General features: G+C 42.9%; 1 protein-coding gene across 1 annotated transcript in view; it reads right to left on the reverse strand.

Annotated features, from left to right (window-relative positions):
* Positions 1-20,098, reverse strand: part of BACH2 (BTB domain and CNC homolog 2) — a 335,928-nt gene that overhangs the window by 71,120 nt on the left and 244,710 nt on the right. The window contains exon 3 of the mRNA XM_054721928.1: positions 7,758-8,012. Within this exon, the coding sequence (XP_054577903.1) occupies positions 7,758-8,012 (255 nt within the window). The remainder of the gene's footprint in view (positions 1-7,757; positions 8,013-20,098) is intronic.

Raw genomic sequence — 20,098 nt, forward strand, 5'->3', positions numbered from 1 at the left:
AAAACAGATCCAGAGGGATGGATACCTGGGACAGATGGACAGATCTCAGACGTGAGGGAAGTGGGGAGGACTGGATAAAAAGAAGGTGAAAAGATTAGCCAAAGGACATACTAGTATATGCATAACCCACGGACACAGACAACAGTGAAGTGAAGGCCAGGGGAGGGAGGGACACAGGGGCTGGGCGGAGGTGGGCAGTGTGTGTGTGTGTGTGTGAGAGTGGGGAACATCTGTAATAGTACCAACAAACAAACAAACAAACAAACAAAGACCTAAAAAATGTAGCTTACATTAGCTTTTTCAAATTCTACTCTTCCCATTCTTTCTTGAATACAATTGAATTAGTCTTTGTCCTAGACAGGCTTCCCCAGAAGTACTCAATGAAATCACAAATGGCTTCCAAATTGCTGGAGAGTCAATGTTCAGCTTTGGTCTTAATTGACTAACAGCATCATTTGACATGGTTGATTGCTCTCCCTCCTTGAAAGACTTTTCATGGCTTCCAGCACTCTTGGTCTAATCTGCTGGTTCCATTTTATCTCCCTGACTTTTTTTTTTTAAATTAATTTCAGAGAAGAAGGGGAGAGAGAGCGAGAGAGAGAGAGAGAGAGAGAGAGAGAGAGAGAGAGAGAGAGAGAGAGATTGAGAGAGCGAGAGAGAGAGCGAGAGAGAGAGAAACAACCTGGGCATGTGCCTTGACCAGGAATCGAACCGTGACCTCCCAGTTCATGGGTCAATGCTCAACCACTGAGCAACACTTTCTGGGCTCTCCCTGACTTCCTAATAATGGAATACTGGAAAGCCTAAGGCTCAATCCTGGAACCTCCCCACCGCCCCATCTACACTTATTCCCTTGGTGATTGTGTCCTGTCTTGTGGTTTTCAATATCCCCAATACTCTGGTATTAAAAATTCTACCTCTAGGCTAGATTTCTCTCATGGATGCCCGCCATGTATCCTCCTGTGTACTAGATCTCTCTATTTAGATTTAACAGACATCTCAAACTTAATATGTACAAAACAGAATTCATAATTCCAACCCCCTCCTCAAACCTACTTCTCCCAGTCTTCACCAATCTTAACCCTTTGCACTCGCTTGTTTTCTCAAGCTGCTACCAATGCTAACCGTGTCGAGTCACACTCGACATCCGAGTGCAAAAGGTTAATGAATGGCAACTCCATTCTTCCAATAGCTCAGGCCCCAAACCTTGAAGATATCCTAACTCCTCTTTCTCTTTCATCCTATGTCCAACCAAAAGAAGCTTTACCTCTAAAATGTCACCAGAATCTGACACTGATCACCACCTACTGCTATCATCCTGATCTAGGCCATCATGCCATGCCTATTTCTGCCCTTGCCCTCTTTCTATCTATTTTCACACAGAAGTCAAAATGATCTTTTCCTGTGAAACCCTCCAATAGCCTCCCAGCTCATTCCAAGAAAAGGTAATGTGTCCAACAGGTTCACAACCTGGCCCTGTTACCTCTCAGGTGCTTCCTCCCACTTCCTTGCTCACTCGGCTCCTGTGTGTCAAACATGCCAGCCCCGTCGGGGCCTTTCCCTTGCTATCCCTTCTGCTTGGACTACTCTTTCCCTAGATGTCAGCAGAGCTGGCTTCTTCACCTCCTTTAGGCCTTTATTTAAAAGTCATCTCCCAAATGGTCCTTTCTTGACCACCATGTTTGAAGTGGCAATACCTGTACCCTGGTGTTCCTTAACCTCCTTCTCTGTTTTATTTTCCTTGATGGCATCCAACAAAGTACACATTATATTTATTTATTTTCTGTTTCTCCACTGGAAAGTAAGCTCTCTGTTGTTTACTAGGTTCACCCAGCATCTAGAACAATGCCTATTATATAGGAGGCCTTGATAAATACTTGCTGAATGAATGAATAAATGAGTGAGGAAACAGAAGCCCAAAGAGGTTGACTGGCTTGCTCAAGAACTTACATGCATTTAGTGCTAAGGTCCAGACTCTGGTTTCCTGAGTCACTCACTACTGATGCTCCTTAGATCTCAAAATGTGCCTGTTAAGAGTTTTGTCTAGGTGGTGAATGGGTGAGGCCAAAGGGCTGACTCTGTGTGCTGGGGTAGGTGAGTGTTTTGTTCTTCCTATCTTGGTCATGCCGCTTCCCAAAGACCTCACCCACTGCTTCCCACCAAATCTCACCTCCCATAGTTAAACCTCGGCTCGGAATGCTGTTGGCATCCTGTACTGTAGCGTTAAGTAGTATTTCATACTGAAAAGACTGTTCAAAGACAATCATGCCTGTCTTATTACTTCTTTAAAAGTCTGGACCTAAGCCATCCCAGAGACATTAACAGCTTTCATATTCTCTGAAAACTTTCAGACAAGAAGATGCCATAATTTCCTCTATGCTTGGCAGTGCTACCACAGGAACGTTCTTTATTGCACCCTGTGGTTAAGGCTTAACAACAAATGCCTTTTCTTCAGAATCCTTTTGGATCGGTTGTCCTTTTTGCTTAGCACTGGAAAAAACAAGATCTGCCCTAAAATGTTGAGAGAGAGAGAGAGAGAGAGAGAGAGAGAGAGAGAGAGAGAGAAAGCAAAAGACAAGGCAAGAGAGTGAGTGAGCATAAGTCTGAAATACATTTATACCTAAGAAAGCATTAGGTCCACCTGAAGGGGCCATACTTACCCCTACCCTGTAGCTACTCTCTGCAAGAACCCTTCCTCTTCTCTAGAGGGTACAAGGACATGGGAAAAAGCTCAAAGAAAGGTGGTGGAGCCTTGGCAATAACCTCTTTTCCCTCTAGTTTTTAATATTTATTTTTGACAAATAAAAATTGTGTATATTTAAGGTATACAATGATATTTTGATATATGCAGAAACTATGAAATGATTACCACAATCAAACTAATTAACATATCGATCACCTCCCATAGTTATTTGTGTGTGTGGTGAGAACAATTGAGACATATTCTCTTAGCAAATTTCAAGTATATAAACACACTATTAACTACAGTCAGCATGCTGTGTGGGCTTCCAGAACTTCATCTTATAAGTGAAAGTTATTTCCCCTTTTGCCCTACCCCCGACTCCTGTGGTACCCAACCAAAGCACTCTCTCTATTTAGATGAGTTTACTTTTTTTAGATACTACATACATGATCTCACATTGCTACATGAGATTATACAATATTTGTCTTTCTATGTCTGGCTTTTTTTCACTTAGCACAGTGGTCGGCAAACTGCGGCTCTGTTGACTAATGAGTTTGCCGACCACTGTCATATACTACCCTTTACTTCTTTGCACACAATATGGCACAATTGCCTAATCCTCACAGCTTCAAACTACATGGTAACATTTAGTCTACCAGTGATCGGCAAACTCATTAGTCAACAGAGCGGCAAACCTCGGCTCGTGAGCTGCATGTGGCTCGTGAGCTGCAGTTTGCCGACCACTGACTTAGCATAATGTCCTCCAGGTTTACACATGTTGCTGCAAACAGTAGGATTTCTTTCTTTCTTTTTTTTTTTAACGAATAAATAATATTCCATTGTATGTATGTATGTATGTATATATGTATGTATGTATGTATATATGTATGTATGTATGTATGTGACATTTTCTCTATCCAGTCAAAAGTCGATAAACATTAAGGTTGTTTCCAAATCTTGGCTATTGTGAATAATGCTACAATGAACACAGGAGTACAGATATCTCTTCAAGATAGTGATTTTATTTCTTTGGATTTATACCCAGAAGTGGGATTGCTGGATCACATGGTAGTTCTATTTTTAATTTTTTTGAAGAACCTCCATACTGTTTTCCACAGTGGCTGTATTAATTTAGATTCCCACCAACAGTGCACAAGGGTTCCCTTTTCTCCACATCCTCGTCAGCACTTGTTATCTTTTGACTCTTTGATATTAGACCTTGGCAAAAACCTCTTAACAGCTGCTCTTCCCCTAGTATTTTGGAAGGGAGCCAAGCAGCCCCATATGAATAGGGTTGAATGGCAAACCCATTGTGGGCTCCATGTCTTCTAAGGAAGCACACCCCATTCCTGCCCTCTGCACTTGACACACTGTAAGAATGAACTTCATGATTGTGATGCACTTCCAACATGGTCGGCATCCAGCCCAAAACGGTTTTAGTGCCTATAGCTAAGGAGGTGCTTGTTGAGCCAACTTTAATACTAATGAGCGGTGGGATAATGGCCTTGCAATGCTTGGCACAGCAACCACTTTCTCTTCATCTCTTAGCATAAAATATACTTACTAATTATAAATTAAATTTATCTGTTTCATTATTTAACGAAAGTACTAAGTACAATGTCTTCTCTTCCACTGTTGGCTGACACACATTCCTGGGTGTTTTTCAACGGGGAGCCAACACTCATATAACTTCTGGGACTATCTGCCACTCCATTTTAGGGGGAAGAAAGCAAGACAGTTCCATTACTTCTTGGCTTCTGGAAGGAGGTCTCTATTTTTGTCTCTCCCCCTTCCAGTTAAGAGGCTACACCAGCATTGTGGCTCTAATTTGCTGGTAATCGCATTGCCCATCAATACTCAGAATTTGGGGATAGAAATGTGTAACTGGACAGCGGCTGGAAGCAGAGCTGGGTTTGGCCTAACCTGACCGAGCAGGAGTAGTGGCAGTCTGTATCTGGAAGTTTCTTAGTCCAAGGAGGAGCTCTCAGACTCAGTCCTGCTGGCCCCTGGGAAACAAAACGACTGTTGGGCCGGGGAGAGTAGAGGAGGGCCAAGTGTGAACAAGACTGGGACAGGGCCAGAAGCGGATTTGAATTCAGTGAGAGAATGATGATGAGGTTCAAAGATTTCCCAGGGGCTAATCAAATGCTTTTTCTTACATCCTTGAACCAAATGCCAGTTAGTTCCAGGCAGCTACTTTCCAAGGTAATGTTTGGGATTTCTTGCTGTTCACCACTTAATTCAAATTCTATGAAGTCATTCACTGAGCTAGGAGGTACAGTGACCACAGAGCCTGCAAGGACATTTCAGTGTGTACACAGCAAGACCACAGAGCCCGCAAGGACATTTCAGTGTGTACACAGCAAGGAGAAGAAAACAATGCCCAGCGCTGGGGCCACAGGGGGATGCTCTGAGCAGGGGGACAGGGCTCCTGGAAGGAGGCTTCAGAAACAATGACAGACCCACAAAGGAAAATGCCGAGCTGGGTTACGGACAATAGGAATTCATGTTTCATAGGAAGAAAGAAGTATCTAGTTATGTATGAAGGTTTCAGGTACTTGAGCAAGCAGAATGCTTTCATAGTTTGGAAATGCAGACACTATAGGGACAGCAATCATTTTACATGGCTAGGAACAAGGAAAATCAACACATCGCATATTCCCACTTAACTGGAACACAATCAATCATAAAGGTCAAATAGCAGGTTTTTGTGTGATGACTACACAGTGTGCCTCTTACTTTAAAGAGTGCCCCATGCCAAGGAAATAAGATACTGCCAGGGCTTTGATCTAAAAAGAAACTTTCAGGTTATGGCTGTGTGCATTTATATCTCGGTTTCCTTTAAACTTTACTGACTTGGCATAGTATTATGATAAATAATTCAAAGACATCAGAATTTTAGGGGTTTTTACAGATAAGAACTGGGGCTCATAGAGGTTTAGTGCCTAGATCAGACTCCCAGAGGTAACCAGGCAGGCAGGGCTTCTGGCACACGGTCCAGGGAGTCTCAAAATGGGCCAGCACACACTGAAGAGAGGCTGATTACATAAAACATGATTTTCATCTGTAAATATATATGTACATGTATATATATACATGAACATATATATATATATATAAATTGATCAATTGATTTCAGAGAGGAAGGGAGAGGGAGAGATAGAAACATCAATGATGAGAGAGAATCATTGATTGGCTGCTGCCTGCATGCCCCCCACACTGGGGATCAAGCCAGCAACCAGGCATAGGCCCAGACCAGGAATTGAACCGTGACCTCCCGGTTCATAGGCTGACACTCAACCACTGAGCCACGCCGGCCGGGCCATCTGCAAATACATTTTAATAGAATAGAATTTTTTTTTAAAAATCAGTGAAAAAAACATACAAATGAGGTGGCTCTCAAAGAGATACAGGTAATAAATGAACTATAAGCCTCATACCCTTCCCCCTAAGGCCATTTTGGATAAATAAACGTTTTCCAAATATTGCCAGGGAATTCCAGAGTTGGAATAAATTCAAAAGGCATTCTTGCTTCTCACCTAGAGAACAAAGAGTTTTACATTTGACAGATATTTACCGTGGGATAGGGACCATGCTGAGAACTTTCATATTCATCATCCCATGAGCAAAATCCAGCTCCCATCACCCAGTCACACCAGAGCTGCTGTTCCTGGCCTTCCCACATTACTTGGTACGTAAGCTACCCCAGCCCCAATTATATCACCTTCAACTGATTTGTCCTTTGGCTTCTAGTACTGGGATCATTCTAGTTACCTATTTGTAAGTGCTGTGAGGAGGAGTAAGGAGACTTTTTGTGAGTTCTCACTTTATCAGGTGGCCACTCTCCCGTTCTGCAGGAGTCACGGCAGGTGTTGCTTAACAAGGGACTGGATTTGCTGATCTTCTCCGACCCCCATGTCTTACTTGTCTGGCTATTTGTTTTTTTATGTTGAATTTAGATGACTTTCTTGCCCCACGACTTCCTATTGTCTTATACATAGCCTCTTTACTCATTTGTGTGATCTGCCAGGCCTCTGGAGGCATTGGGGTCTGTGACCCTGGGATTTAATGCTGTTGGTCCTCATCAGAACTCCACATCATGGTGGTGGGGTCTTTGGTTTCTCCTAGGGTTGCTGTGAAGAGCCGCTCAGTGGGTCACTGCTCAACTCTGGGGTAGACTATGGACGTGAGCTTCACCCCTGGGAGCTGTGCAGTGGTGGTGGTGGCCGTGGTGTTGTGCACTGTGCTGGTGCACAGGGAGTGATTCTGGCCCTGAACACATAGACTAAGGCTGCTCAGTGTTATCCTTGGTCCCATGAAAATGAAGGGGAATCAGGATGATGGAAGAAGAGACATTGTATGCACAGTTCAAAGGGTGGCCAATTTAGTGGTTTGTCATTATTGTGAAGCCCATCATTTGAATTCCTGCAGCTCAAACCATCCAATTGAATGTCATCTCTGGACAGATCAGGTCCAGCCACCAGTGTCCTCAATAGACTGAAATGACTCAATTTACTGAAGTAATTAAGAAACCTGAGTAGGGTATTTTCAACAATGGTGAGAAAAACAAGTTTACACTTCTTAGAATCTTACTATATTAACTGTCAAAATTACAGCTTGCTTTTTACTTTTCCCCCAAGCAAGAACAGTGCTGTGAATACTCTCGTTCTTTAACTCTCAGGGGAACTCAAGTGCTCCTTAAATCATTTGAAACAGAAAAATCATAGCAACAGTCCCAGTGATTCAGATCCCACATCTAGGACTGTACCAAACTTTGGCTATGAACTACTCAAAACCTGAAGAGTAAGTGAACCAGAAACTGAGTGGCTGTGAGCCACATGTGGGGTTCAGTTCCCTTCAAGAAAGATGCTCTGTTCAGATTCGTGCCTCTGAGACTTTACATGCATCAAACAGAAACTGGCTATGACATAAACCTAACATGTAGGTGACTTGGACATCAGCCTCTGAGTGGGGATGTGGCACGGGTTCCACCTTCTACCTCCCATTCAGCCAACTGTCTACAAGCCCATATGTCTCCATTAGCGACACACACAATCAAACCAAACTACTGTACCTCCTCCGGCAAGCTGACCACCAAGTCATTTTTCGTCTGTCCGACCAGCGCCTGCCAGAAGTATTCACTGCATGCAGCCAGCACAGCCCGGTGGGCCCGGAACTCCTTCCTCTCCACGATCAGAGTCACGTCACAGAGAATATCCTTTTTCCGCTGGTCATTGAGGCCCAGGAGGATGTTGGTGCAGTGGACTGTGGACTCATACACATACATGGGGGAGTCAGGCTTCTCATCCACAGACATGCCGTTCAGACCCTGAAAGAAAGAGAGGCCGGGTCACTTCTATCTGAGTCACAGAGAGAAGGTGAGGAAGAACTTCATGGTTCCTGAGTCTCATTGCCATGAGCCAGGCAGAAAGGGGCAGAATTGCTCATTAGCATTTTCATGCTCAGCACAATGAGCTCAGAAAACATACTGGAGAGTCGGATTTTATGGCTGACTTTACTATTTCCATTTACTGCGTCCTTTTACCCCATGGAAATGAAGCCAGATCTTTAATGGAACACGCAAAACATTTAAAACACATACATACTTTAAAACTTGGTAGTTTTTATTTTTGGCTAACTGGAAAGAAACTTTCACGTATACACAGTCCCAATTCAAGTATTCATTTGAGCTTTGTGTTAAGAGGAAATGAATCACTTTTGAAGTATTTGTGATGCTCTCTTGATTTAAATACATGTAAGTTGCTAAGTTGAAATTTGGTTAAGATACCAAATATTTAATCACAATACACAATTTAACAAGGGATCTAAAAGGTCTGTGTACTAAAGAGTAGATGTAGCCAGCTATTGCAATTGCCCTTGGCCACTTTAAGACAAAGTACAACCAACACATTGCCATTGTTGCTCATGAAAAGCTCTTGAAAAGAAGTGGAATGGACCTGTCATTATCCGCAGATTCGATGTACATCTTCTTTAAGGACACACAACCGGAGTTATAACAAAGATGTATTCAACAGTGAAGATCACTTTTACAAAAAAAAAAAAAAAGATTCTTTGCTTTAAAAAATGTCCATTGACATATTTAAAATAATAGTATCTGTAATTAATTTATATAATGTAGTTTTTCAGTAATGTTTCCTACTAGTATGAATTCCAACAACGAGTCTTATTTTCTTTGTGGCTTTATGCTTATTTATTTTTTTTAACAGCTCTAATCTATACTAATAAAAAGGTAATATGCAAATTGGTCATGATGTCTCACAGTAACAACTGAACAGCAGGCTGAGTGGGCCAACAAAGCCAGCAGGGGGGTTAGCGAGGGATGACCAAATGACTGACCAGCAGGCTGTGTGGGGTGACCAGGCCGGCAGGGGGGTCAGCGAGGGGTGACCAGGCTGGCAGAAGGGGGGCAGTTAGGGGCAAACTGGCCAGCAGGGGGGGCAGTGAGGGGTGACCAGGTTGGCAGGGGAGACAGCGAGGGGTGACCCGGCCAGCAGGGGGTCAGTGAGGGGCAACCAGATTGGTGGGGGCAGCAATGAGGGGTGACCAGGCCATCAGGGGGGGCAGTTAGGGGTGACCAAACCAATAGAAGGGGGCAGTGAGGGGCTACCAGGACGGGGGGGCGGGCAGTTGGGGGTGACCATGCCAATGGGGGGGGCAGTTGGGGGTGACCAAGCCAGCAGAAGGGGGCAGTGAGGGGCTACCAGGCCGGGGGGGGGGGGGGGTGGTGGGCAGTTGGGGGTGACCATGCCAATGGGGGGGGCAGTTGGGGGTGACCAGGTTAGCAGGGGAGGCACTAAGGGGTGACCAGGTCGACAGGGGTGGCAATTAGGGGTGACCAGGCTGGCAGGGGGGGCAGTTAGGTGCAATCAGGCAGGCAGGCAGGCAGGTGAACAGTTAGGAGCCAATGGTCCTGGATTGAGAGAAGGATGTCCAACTGCCAGTTTCAACCCGATCCCTGGGATCAGGCTAAAACCGGCAGTCGGACATCCCCCGAGGGTCCCGGATTGGAGAGGGTCCAGGCTGGGCTGAGGGGACCCCACCGCCATGCACAAATTTTGTGCACCAGGCCTCTAGTATACAATAAACTGCATATATTTATAGTGTGCAGTTTGATATATTTTGGCAGTCAAGACAATGAACACATCCTTTATCAACAACAATCTCTTTATGTCCTTAATAGTCCTTCCCTTGCACCTCTCTGTATCACAGCCCCTGAAACCACAGGTCTGCTCTGACACTATATATTAGTTGTCATTTTCTATATTTTGTATAAATGGAATCATACAGATTGTATCCTTTTAATTCTGGCTTCTTTTATGATGCATAGATATTTTGTGATTCATCCATGTTGTGTGCACCAACTGTGTGTTCCTTTATTGATGAAACGTGTTCTATTGTATGGACATAGCACAATTTTTTATCCATTTATCTACTTAAAGGTGGATATTTGGGTGCTCCCAGTTTTTGGCTATTACAAATAAAGCTGCTATAGATTAGTGTATAAGTCTTTATATGACCATATCCTTTCATTCCTCTTGTATAAATACCTAGGGGTAGAATGGAAAATCATTTAGTATGTGTAAGTCTAACTTTAAAGAAAAAGATTTTTTATTGATTTTTAGAGAGAGCTGAAGAAAGAGGGAGAGAGAGACATTGACTGGGTGCCTCCTGCAAACCCCACACTGGGGCTCGAGGCCGCAACCCTGAATGGGAATCAAACCATAACCTCCTGGTTCATAGGTCAATGCTTAACCACTGAGCCACACTGGCTGGTGCTTATTAGTTTTCATAACCTTTTTGTTCTGGTAGATTCCATAGATGTTCTATGTAGATTATGTTGTCTGTAAACGAAGACATTTTATTTCCTTTCCAACCTGGATGATTTCAAGGTATTTTCTTGCCGTACTGCATTGGCTAGATGTACTGGTACTGCACTGTACCTCTAGTACAGTGTAAACTGTAAGTGGTAAGAACAAATATCATTGCCTTGTTCCTGATGTCAGGGGAAACATATTCCATCTTTCATTGTTATTTATGATGGTAGCTTTAGGTATTTCATAGATGTCCCTACTGAGTTGAGGAAATTTCCTTCTAATTTGCTGGGAGTTTGTTTATTTAAAAAATCAGGAATGGATGCTGGATTCTGACAAATACTTTTTCTGCATCTATTGAGATAATCACAGTTTTTCTTTTTTAAAAAGTGTATTAATAAGGAAAATAACATTGATTTATTTTTGCATGTTAAACCAATCTTGCATTTCTAGGATAACCTCCACTTGATCATAATATATGTGCCTTTTTACACGTTGTCAGACTCCATTTCCTAACATTTTGTTATCAGGCAGCACTCAAAACTAGGTGGAACAATTAATGTTCAAGGATGTAAATGGTGTGCATAATTCATAAGAAGCAGGAGATTTATGAGACATCTCATTTCTCTAATCCATTTATTAACGCACCTATACCAAATAGAGGGAAGCTTACTATAACAGACACAAAGCTGTAAGTTTTTCAGTGAAACATGAAATTAAATAAAATCAAAAGAGAAATGAAAGTGAGGTGCCGTGGAACGAGGAGTGGACAGGGATGCAGGGCTTCTGGCCCAGTTCTGACACTGTGTGGATTCTGGATGACTCACTTTTCTCTGGGTCTGCTTCCATGTTTGTAAAATGAAAAGTCTTGACTAGAAGACCAGCAAATTTCATACCAATCTACAATTCTATGAGTCTAAGAGTCTATAAAAGAAATACCTATCACGAGAGTGAGATATTGTCATTTCAGTTGAGACAAGTTAGCTTTCTGTAACTTTATAGAGACCAATTATGGAGCCTCTTTCATTGTGGATACTGCAAAGCTGGGTGCAGAGAATGGAGTGAACAACATACAGGAAGAAACCAAAGTCTTCTGGGAGAAAAGGAACTAGGACCTGAGTCCCTGGCTCCCATAAGATGCCAAATTGGGAAGATCTGTTGAGACAGAACATGATATCCCTGAGGAAAAGGGGGGAGGAACAAGTCCCTTAAAGTGACATTACTTTAGGAAATGGGGAATCCAAACTTAGGAGGATATTTTGGCATAATATGTGGACTGATGCTATTAGCTCCTCCAGTCCTGGTTATCTTAGCCCAGAGGTTTGTTCTGGGAACTATGTTGACCAAGGGAATAAACACTAAAAGAGTATGTCACCCTTGTAACCCAGAGTGGAGTTCCACTGAGGTCCAAGGAGGGGCCTGAGGACTGTCCTGTAGCACTGGACACGGGCCTGCCCACCAGGTAGGAACAGCCATCCACGGTGTCTCAGTTCCAGCTCACAGGCAAGATCGTCTCTTTCTGGCTCTAAGGCAGCTGGGGGCAGGGGCCTCAAGAAAAGACTCCACATCCTGTCACAGGGCCGGCTTGGGAAAATAAAGGAGATGTGGCAATATGTGCCCCTGAGTCGATAAAGCAGGTTATGACAGCCCCATGAACATCTGCTTTTTGGGCTAAACCTTCCAGAAAGTTTTAGAAGACATTTAAAACATATCAGATCGGTTCATCAAATGGTATAATCTAGAATCTATCATTTCCAGGAAGCGGTTGCTAGACTTTAACCTGACTGAGGATATTCTTGCTTTTATGACAATATTCCTGGAAAACCTTTCCTTATGCCACGCCAGCACCACTCTATTCCTCTTTGCCTTTATGTTCCTATTGGATCTCATCACTTCCCTCCCTGTTGGCTCCTTTTCAAGCATAATGGGACATACTGTTTCTTCCTCTTTTAGAAATCATTCAGACCGCCCCATCCCCTGATTATCATGGGTGCTCTTCTAGGAATTCCTCCAATTTGCCTGTTTTTGACTGACTCATGCCAACCTGAAATCTGTTTCCCCTATCACTGCATTAGGTTTCATTCTGTTTTCCTTTTTCACTTGCCTTACTAATGTTAATTAAACAATATTTTATCCCTAATGCAGCAAATCCTGAAATCTTCAGCAGAATCCATGGGATATAAGAATGAGATACTCGGTAGTGAGTAACAGAGCCCAAAATAGTATGTACGAGTCTGACAGCCAGTCTTCAGGCTAAGCATTAGACAATGTGTTAAAGTGTGTAGACATTAGCTGAAATCAGATTGTAAGGAAGCTTTCCAAAGGTTCTGATTTTGGGTCTTGGCTGGATCTCATTCTTCTTTTTGTAGGCCAAAAAACCCAGCTGCACATGTACATGTACATATACCAAATCGTCTTATCATATGGTTCAGCAGTAAAAGTAAGTTACTGTTATTTTATCATAGTGTGTTCATCTCCTCAAAAAGCTACACAGACCACAACTCTCATCAGTAAGAGATCTAGTATTAATGAAGGCAAACTACTTGTTAATGCATTCATTCACTGTTCATTCATTATTGGGTCATATTCAGAAATTAAATACCTAACCGTTCTGAAGGTAAAAGAATAAGCCAAAGAACCAAAACAAGAAAAAAAAATCTACAATGGGAACTCTGAAAAGCTGTAATTCACAAAAGAGTAGAATGTTAAGTTTTTCAGACAACTTGTCATGTCTAGAATGTTTCAGATGAAATGAAATGAATATGCCTTGCAGGTAATGAAAAAGACCAAATTATAAACCATTTCACTTGAAATTCCAACCACATTTCCTCTAGAAACAGTGCATTAAATGAATACTTCTGTGAATCAAGCACTAAATTATTTAGTAATTGCTTAGTAAATTCTGCCCTTATCAAGCATGCTTTTAAAAAAAGTTATTTACTATGAAATGGGAAGGGTTAGTTTTTATACAAGAAAGTTGTCAAGTCTATAGAAACTTTAGAGTGCACAGTGCCATTAAAATTACTACGTTATTACTTTTGGATTGGAAACACCTTTCAATCGCATCAAGACCTAAACTTCTTACTTAGAGTGGAAAGCAATCCAATTTCAGTATTTTCTAATGGAAAAGTGCAGTGCCTGTCACTTAATGTCTCTAATGCTTTGGATAGCTAAAGTAAGAGCCTGACACAGAGCAGCTAAAACATTCCATGTTCTTTATTTACTCAAACACTCCATCTGCGGGTGCACTAGTTAGTGCCAAGGGAACTGAAATTTAAGGCTGTTGTTAGGAGGAAGCACTTGCAATTGTATCATCAGATCCTTAATAGCTCGGAATGATTCTTGTGCTTCAATATAAACTTCCATTTTCCTTGAACTTTCAGGAGGAAGTTCAATTTACTAACATAGTTGGTGATAATGTTTTTATTGCACAGTGGAAAATATTTAAAAAATTAGGGACAATCACAATAAACCCCAGTTTTTTGGTAATTTTTGTTGTTGATGTTGTTTCACTTATTTTTTAAACAGATTAAAATTAAAAAAATCCACACTTTCAAAATATCCCATAATAAAATAGTGACAACTACCAGCATGCATATATATATACACACACATACACACACTAGAGGCCCAATGCATGAAGATTCGTGTAAGAATGGGCCTTTCTTCCCCTGGCTGCCGCCTTTCTACCTTTGCTACGGACCGGAGCTGCCTTTCTGCCTTCCCATGCTGCCCAGAGGCCGGGAGCGGCTGGGGCGGTGCGGAACTCCTGTGTCATAGCCATGGCACCACACCGCCCCTGGCTGCTCAGTGCCTGTGTATGCAAATTAACCTTCCATCTTTGTTGGGTTAATTTGCATAATCACTCCTGATTGGCTGGTGGGCGTCGCGAAGGTAGGTCAATTTGCATCTTTTATTAGTGTAGATATACAAACATACACATATATATGTAAGTGTAAATTATATGAAGAGTCATGATGTGATACAGAGGCTGAGCTAGAAGAAATATTAGACTGTTGGTAGCAGACTATATGTATTAATCTAAAGGAAATAAATAATTAACCCTTTGCACTCGCTTGCTTTTTTCTCGATTCCTTTATTCTAATGCTAACCGTGTCGAGTCACACTCGACACCCGAGTGCAAAAGGTTAAAGATATATTGCACACCCACCAAACTAAAGAGCACTTGACAGTATCAAGTATTTGTGAAGATGTAAAGCAACAGGACTCTCATACACTGATGGTTCAACCTCTTTGGAAATCAGTTTGGCATCTAGTCAAGTTGAAGAAGTGCACAGATTATGACCCAGTAATTCCACTCCTAGGTTACACCCAGGAGACACTCCTGCATATCTGCAACAGGAACTCTATGCGAGCGTTCAGAGCAGCACTGTTCAACATAACTCCCAAATGGAAACAACACAGTGTCTGTCAGCAGCAGAATGACTAGATGCACTGCGGTCTATTCATAATAGACCACAGTGCAAGAATACAAGAATACAAAGCAAATGTGAGCCACATGCAACAACATGCATGGGTCTCACAAACCTAGTGTTGAATACTGCTGAATACTGAGCCAGGGAAGCAGGACACAAAATAATAACATACAATTGAATTTGATTTTTAAGAAGTTCAAAAATAAACTATAACTTAAATATCTAGGGATATATACATAGGTGATAAAACTATAAAGGAAAACCTCAGAGGTTCCCTTAGTGGGGAGAGAGCTGTCACAGGAAAGTGGCACTACAGGGTTTTGGGGTGCTGTCACATGTCCTATTTCTGACATCGGTAATAGGTAGATGTGTGTTCACTTTGTGTTGTTATATATTTGACTTATGCACTTTTAATATGTACATTCTACTAGTATTTTATAATTAAAAATATCCAGCTATCCCCAACTAAAATTATAGGAAAGGGTTAACAACTCAAGTAATCTGCCTCAGGTTCTATGACTTAATTATGGAGGGTGGACTTCGGGTTTTAAATGAAAACACACACCCACAACGTATTCTACAATTTAAAGTCAGAAGGGTCCTTAAGGGTAATCCAATCGAACTGATTCCAAATTGTGTGTTTTAAATCAGAAACTGTAAAAGTGGGCAGAATGCGGGACAAAGCCCTTTGGGAGGTGGTGAGAAATCTGAGCCCAGGCTTTTGCTTCAGAGCAAAAGTCTTCCGAGATCCCTCGTTTCATCTTCGTTCTCATGAAAACCAAATCACTTCAATGCACTTTCACTTCCTTAGCTATAAAATGAGGAAATGCACCCGGTGACCCGACAAGGCGTTTCTAGTTCCACGGTTCTGTGAAAGTACAGAAATTTAGGAAAAACTTGAAACATGAGCTTCTCTAACTACAGTTCTTAAGAAGTTTTTTTTTTTCCAAGAAAGTTAGAAATGCTCAAAATAATATAGCTGGCTGGAAGGGAAAAATGTCATCCCATAGCTTTTGGAAGAGATGAAGAAAGAGAGACCTACCCAATGACAGTTTGACATTTCCCCCCTTATAAATGGAGTCAACTTGAAGGAAGAATGAATCAAGGACCAATTTTCTCATATTAGTGGAACAGAATGCCCATAAGCACTGAGCAATGGTTCAGCACTTTGTTCTCCCCACTGCCCCGCCCCCAAAGTGCTCTGGTGGGCAGGGTAGGTCCTCACAGGTTGTATTAGATACATGGCTATGGACACGGGGTGTCCATCCTCTCCTCTGTCCAAGTCTCCACCCAGGGAAGTCAGGCGAGACACACTGTTTAGGGGTCAGAGAAAGGCTGTGGCTTGGGCACAATAACAACATAGGGCATGCACTGTCATCTCTAGATGAAACCATGACATGCTTTGAGATCAGTGGGTGAAATGGACTCCACGCCAGGTCACCTAAGATACTTGATTATTTTTAGTGGAGGTTGGGTGATGGTGGGGGGTGTGGGCGTGGCCAAGAGAGGAGGGCGGGCAGGGAGAAAGCGTGGAATTAGGGATTGGCAGATTTGGATGTGTAGCTTGTGATCACCTCCCCTGCTCTTCTTGTTCTATATTTTGGTTCTTGCCTTTGGTTCTTGGTGGTAAGCCCCCAGCTAAGAGTGCAGTCAAAGCCCTCACTTATTCTGCAGAGGTAGGTCCTTTTCTCTTCCTGGCAAGTTTTCTTTTCTATCTTGTCATTCCCAGTTTGTCTCTGGTGCTACTTCTTTGTATCTGTGTCCTCCATTTATATTCACTTCTCATACATCAATCTCTGCTTCCTATTAGCATTTGCCTCTTGCCTATTAGGAGTTAGAGGACAGAGAAAAGTCATTCCTTTTCTACATTTTTCTTTATCAGGGCATCTGTGTGAAATATTTTTCCCAGTGTCCCCTTCCTCCCCTCCAGACAGAGAAATATTACCCTAGAGCTTCATGCTGCTAATGTGAGAAGAAATTATGAACAGTGATTAGGAGGCTAAATGAGGGTGGTGGAACCTATTTACTTCATTAAGGTTCCTTCAGGGAAAATGCAAGGACGGGAAACTGAGAGATAAGGGTTAATACTAAAAGAATAAAAGATCCATTTGACTCAGAGCAATCTTCAGTCTGCCTGGATTCTATCAGACACCCTTCTCCATGGGGAAATCATTACAGAGAAATGACATGCAAAGTGCGCCATAAAGCATCTGAGTCAAACCAGAGGGAGGATGACTCAACGGATCATTTTACATTTTAATAGAAGGCACTGCAGATTTGTACCGAGTGCATAGTTCAACACAGGGCGCGCATCTTCTCCCCAAAACTTCTCCCTCGGGTGGGAGGGGAGTTCCCAGAACCTGACAGAAATTATTCTGTGTTAGAAAAGAACCACGTCAAAACTCACAACAGAGAATCAAAGACTAAGAAAAGACAACAGATAGTCAAATGCAGAAAAAAGGGGAGGCGCAAGTCTGTCTAATTCCAACTTCAGCGTTACTGTCCAACCTGAGACTGTGAAAACTGAACTCGGCCGTTAGTGGACTTCGAATCTGATTGGGGAGAAGAAGAGGGAGAGAGAGGGGGAGGAGGGAGAAGAAAGGGAGGAGAGAGGTAAGAAGAGAACATCTAAGTGTTATACTTAAAAAATCTGGCTCCTTAAATTAGCTTCAAAAGATTTTACTGTGCAATTACTGCCTGACAATGCTGGGTGTCCATGTAAAGTCAACAAACAATATTAACAATGCCATTGTTCCCAGCATGCTTCCTGGGCTAGTTATTGCTTATAGGTGCTGACTAGCCTATGGGACTCATCTGACCAGGAATTATGATGCTAAAGACTGGATTAGCAAACCTGACTCCTTCTCGGGGGTGGGGGGGCGGGGGGGTGGTGACCTTCAGGTGCACTTGAGACAGAAAGGTCTGCCTGTACGTAAGGATATCTGTGGTTCTGTGGCTGTTCATCCTTGTGATCTCTACCAACGCCTGTCCGGCTTCCTGAGAGGGAATGCTGCTTACAGGTAGGAAAGAAAACAGAAGTGAGTCGCTGAGGTTTGGCAAAAATACAGCTTTCACAGAAAAGGTTCTTAATAGAAGGAAACTTGCTTCTTTCACGCATCAGGGTCTTTTGGACCACGCGGTTCTGTTCTGAAATATCTTCTCTGCAGGGATGCAAGCTGGGATGGGTGAAGTTTAGATCGCAAGATGGTTCACCTGGTAACTAGAACAATCGAAAGTCTGCACCCAGGCAGGCAGCATCTAATCGGGGCAGAGGAGTCATCAGCCTAAGGGTCCTTTTGGGAAATGCTCTGGGAAAGGTTTGTGAATTTCCACTGAAGTATGAGTACCCTCACTCCTGTTTTTCTATTTAAAAATGATTAAAACCAGGAGGATAACCCATTGGTCGGCAGTTTGTTAAATCCCACATCAGGAAATAAAAGCACTTGGACCATCTGTCACCATCCAGGAGATCAAATGGAGCTGGAATATTAACACACGTGTGAAATGGCCTCCTGGGAGTATGGGAACAGGCAGGTCAGGGAAGAGGGATGGTGGGGGTGGGGGAAGGATGTGCTCGGAGCCTCCCAAGTCCCTGTCCTGTCCTTGGCAGCTTCTCAGAGTAATGACGATGGTTACCACAAGGCAGGGACACAAATGCTTCCCGACACTGAGGATGCTGTTTAAAATATAAATCCTATTATATGCCTATATTACACCACCACTCACATACACCATTCGCGCCCTACAAGGTATGCTTTGGACCATGCTAAGTATGTTAAAGAAAGAATTCTTTTCTAATTCACTCATAAAAAGTCAAAATTGCACTGCCATGGGGGAGAAAACACTCTCTTTCCAAATGGTCAGGAAAGGGTGTGACAAGGGCCAGGCCTGTGGCCAGGTGGTGCCGAACAAGCACAGAGAGGCAGCCATCAGGAAGACTCATCTCAGCTGCTCCTCACTCCACAATGCACCTGCTTCTCACTTCTCCGATGCCCAGACAGGGGGCCTCCATTGGAGTCCCGGTTCTCCCACTTCCTAGCTGTAGGACTTTGGCTATGTCAGTCAGACTCTGTAATCCTTGGTCTTTCCATCTGCAAAATGGCTACGTGAAGATGAAACGAGATGAGCAATAGGTGTTTGGGATGGTCTTTGTTTTAAAGTTAACACTCCAAAAATAAAAGCTATTATTATGCAAAGAAAACTAATTTCTTTGCACAGTATATTAGCTTGTAGTTCTGCACAGACTGAGTGTTTCTTATAAACCTGGGCTGCATGAAGAATGGATGTATATCTTTGTCAGATCCTCCTGCTTAAACACCGAGGGAAATGCCAATTCGCTTGATTTCCATACATGGCCTGTGAGAAAATGATGGGACAATATGTGGGATCTGGTATTTTCCGGCAACTTTGGCAACAATACCATTGCAGCCTTCCCTCCATAATATCCCACACTGACCGTGAAGGTCAAATAAGGCAGTGGATCTGCTTGCATCAGAGATTATCCTCACCACCATTTGCCTAATTCTACACATGCTTATACCAAGAACGTCTGCTCTTATGGGCACTTAACCCTGATATACTTCTCTTTCATGCCAAGAGAAGTCGTCTGACAGATGGGAAACTCGTATTGCTTCCTATCGAATAACATTCCCTAAATGATTCTAGCCCCTCATGTTTGCTAAATGTGCGTGCTCTGAATAGTCTACCTTCTTGTTACAGGCTTTCCCTGTGCTCTCTCTCTGCTACCTTAGCATTTGTTTCCTACAAATCAGTATCCTCCTTCATGGTGAGAGGCAGTGAAGTGCAGTGGTGACGAGCCATGCTCTGGAGCCAGCCTGCGGGCATCTGAATACTTACGCTATGCCCTCTCAGACAAACTGCATGCTCTCTCAGCAAGGTAATCCAATTGCTAGGAGGAGCCAGCAATTTAAAGCACAGATATGCCAAGTGTTTAGAACAATCCCTCTGAGTGTAGAAAGCACTCACTAAATACTGTGTACGTTATGGTTAATAGAGACAGTGTAGTGTGATGGTTGAGAATTAGATTGGGAGCCAGGCGACCTGACCTGGGTCTGAATCCTGACTGTGCCCCTCAATAGCTGCAAAATCTCTGGCAAGACACGTAACATTTTTGTGCCTCAGTTTCC

The sequence above is a fragment of the Eptesicus fuscus genome, chromosome 10 (genome assembly GCF_027574615.1).
Source record: "Eptesicus fuscus isolate TK198812 chromosome 10, DD_ASM_mEF_20220401, whole genome shotgun sequence".
In the NCBI taxonomy this organism is placed as follows: domain Eukaryota; kingdom Metazoa; phylum Chordata; class Mammalia; order Chiroptera; family Vespertilionidae; genus Eptesicus; species Eptesicus fuscus.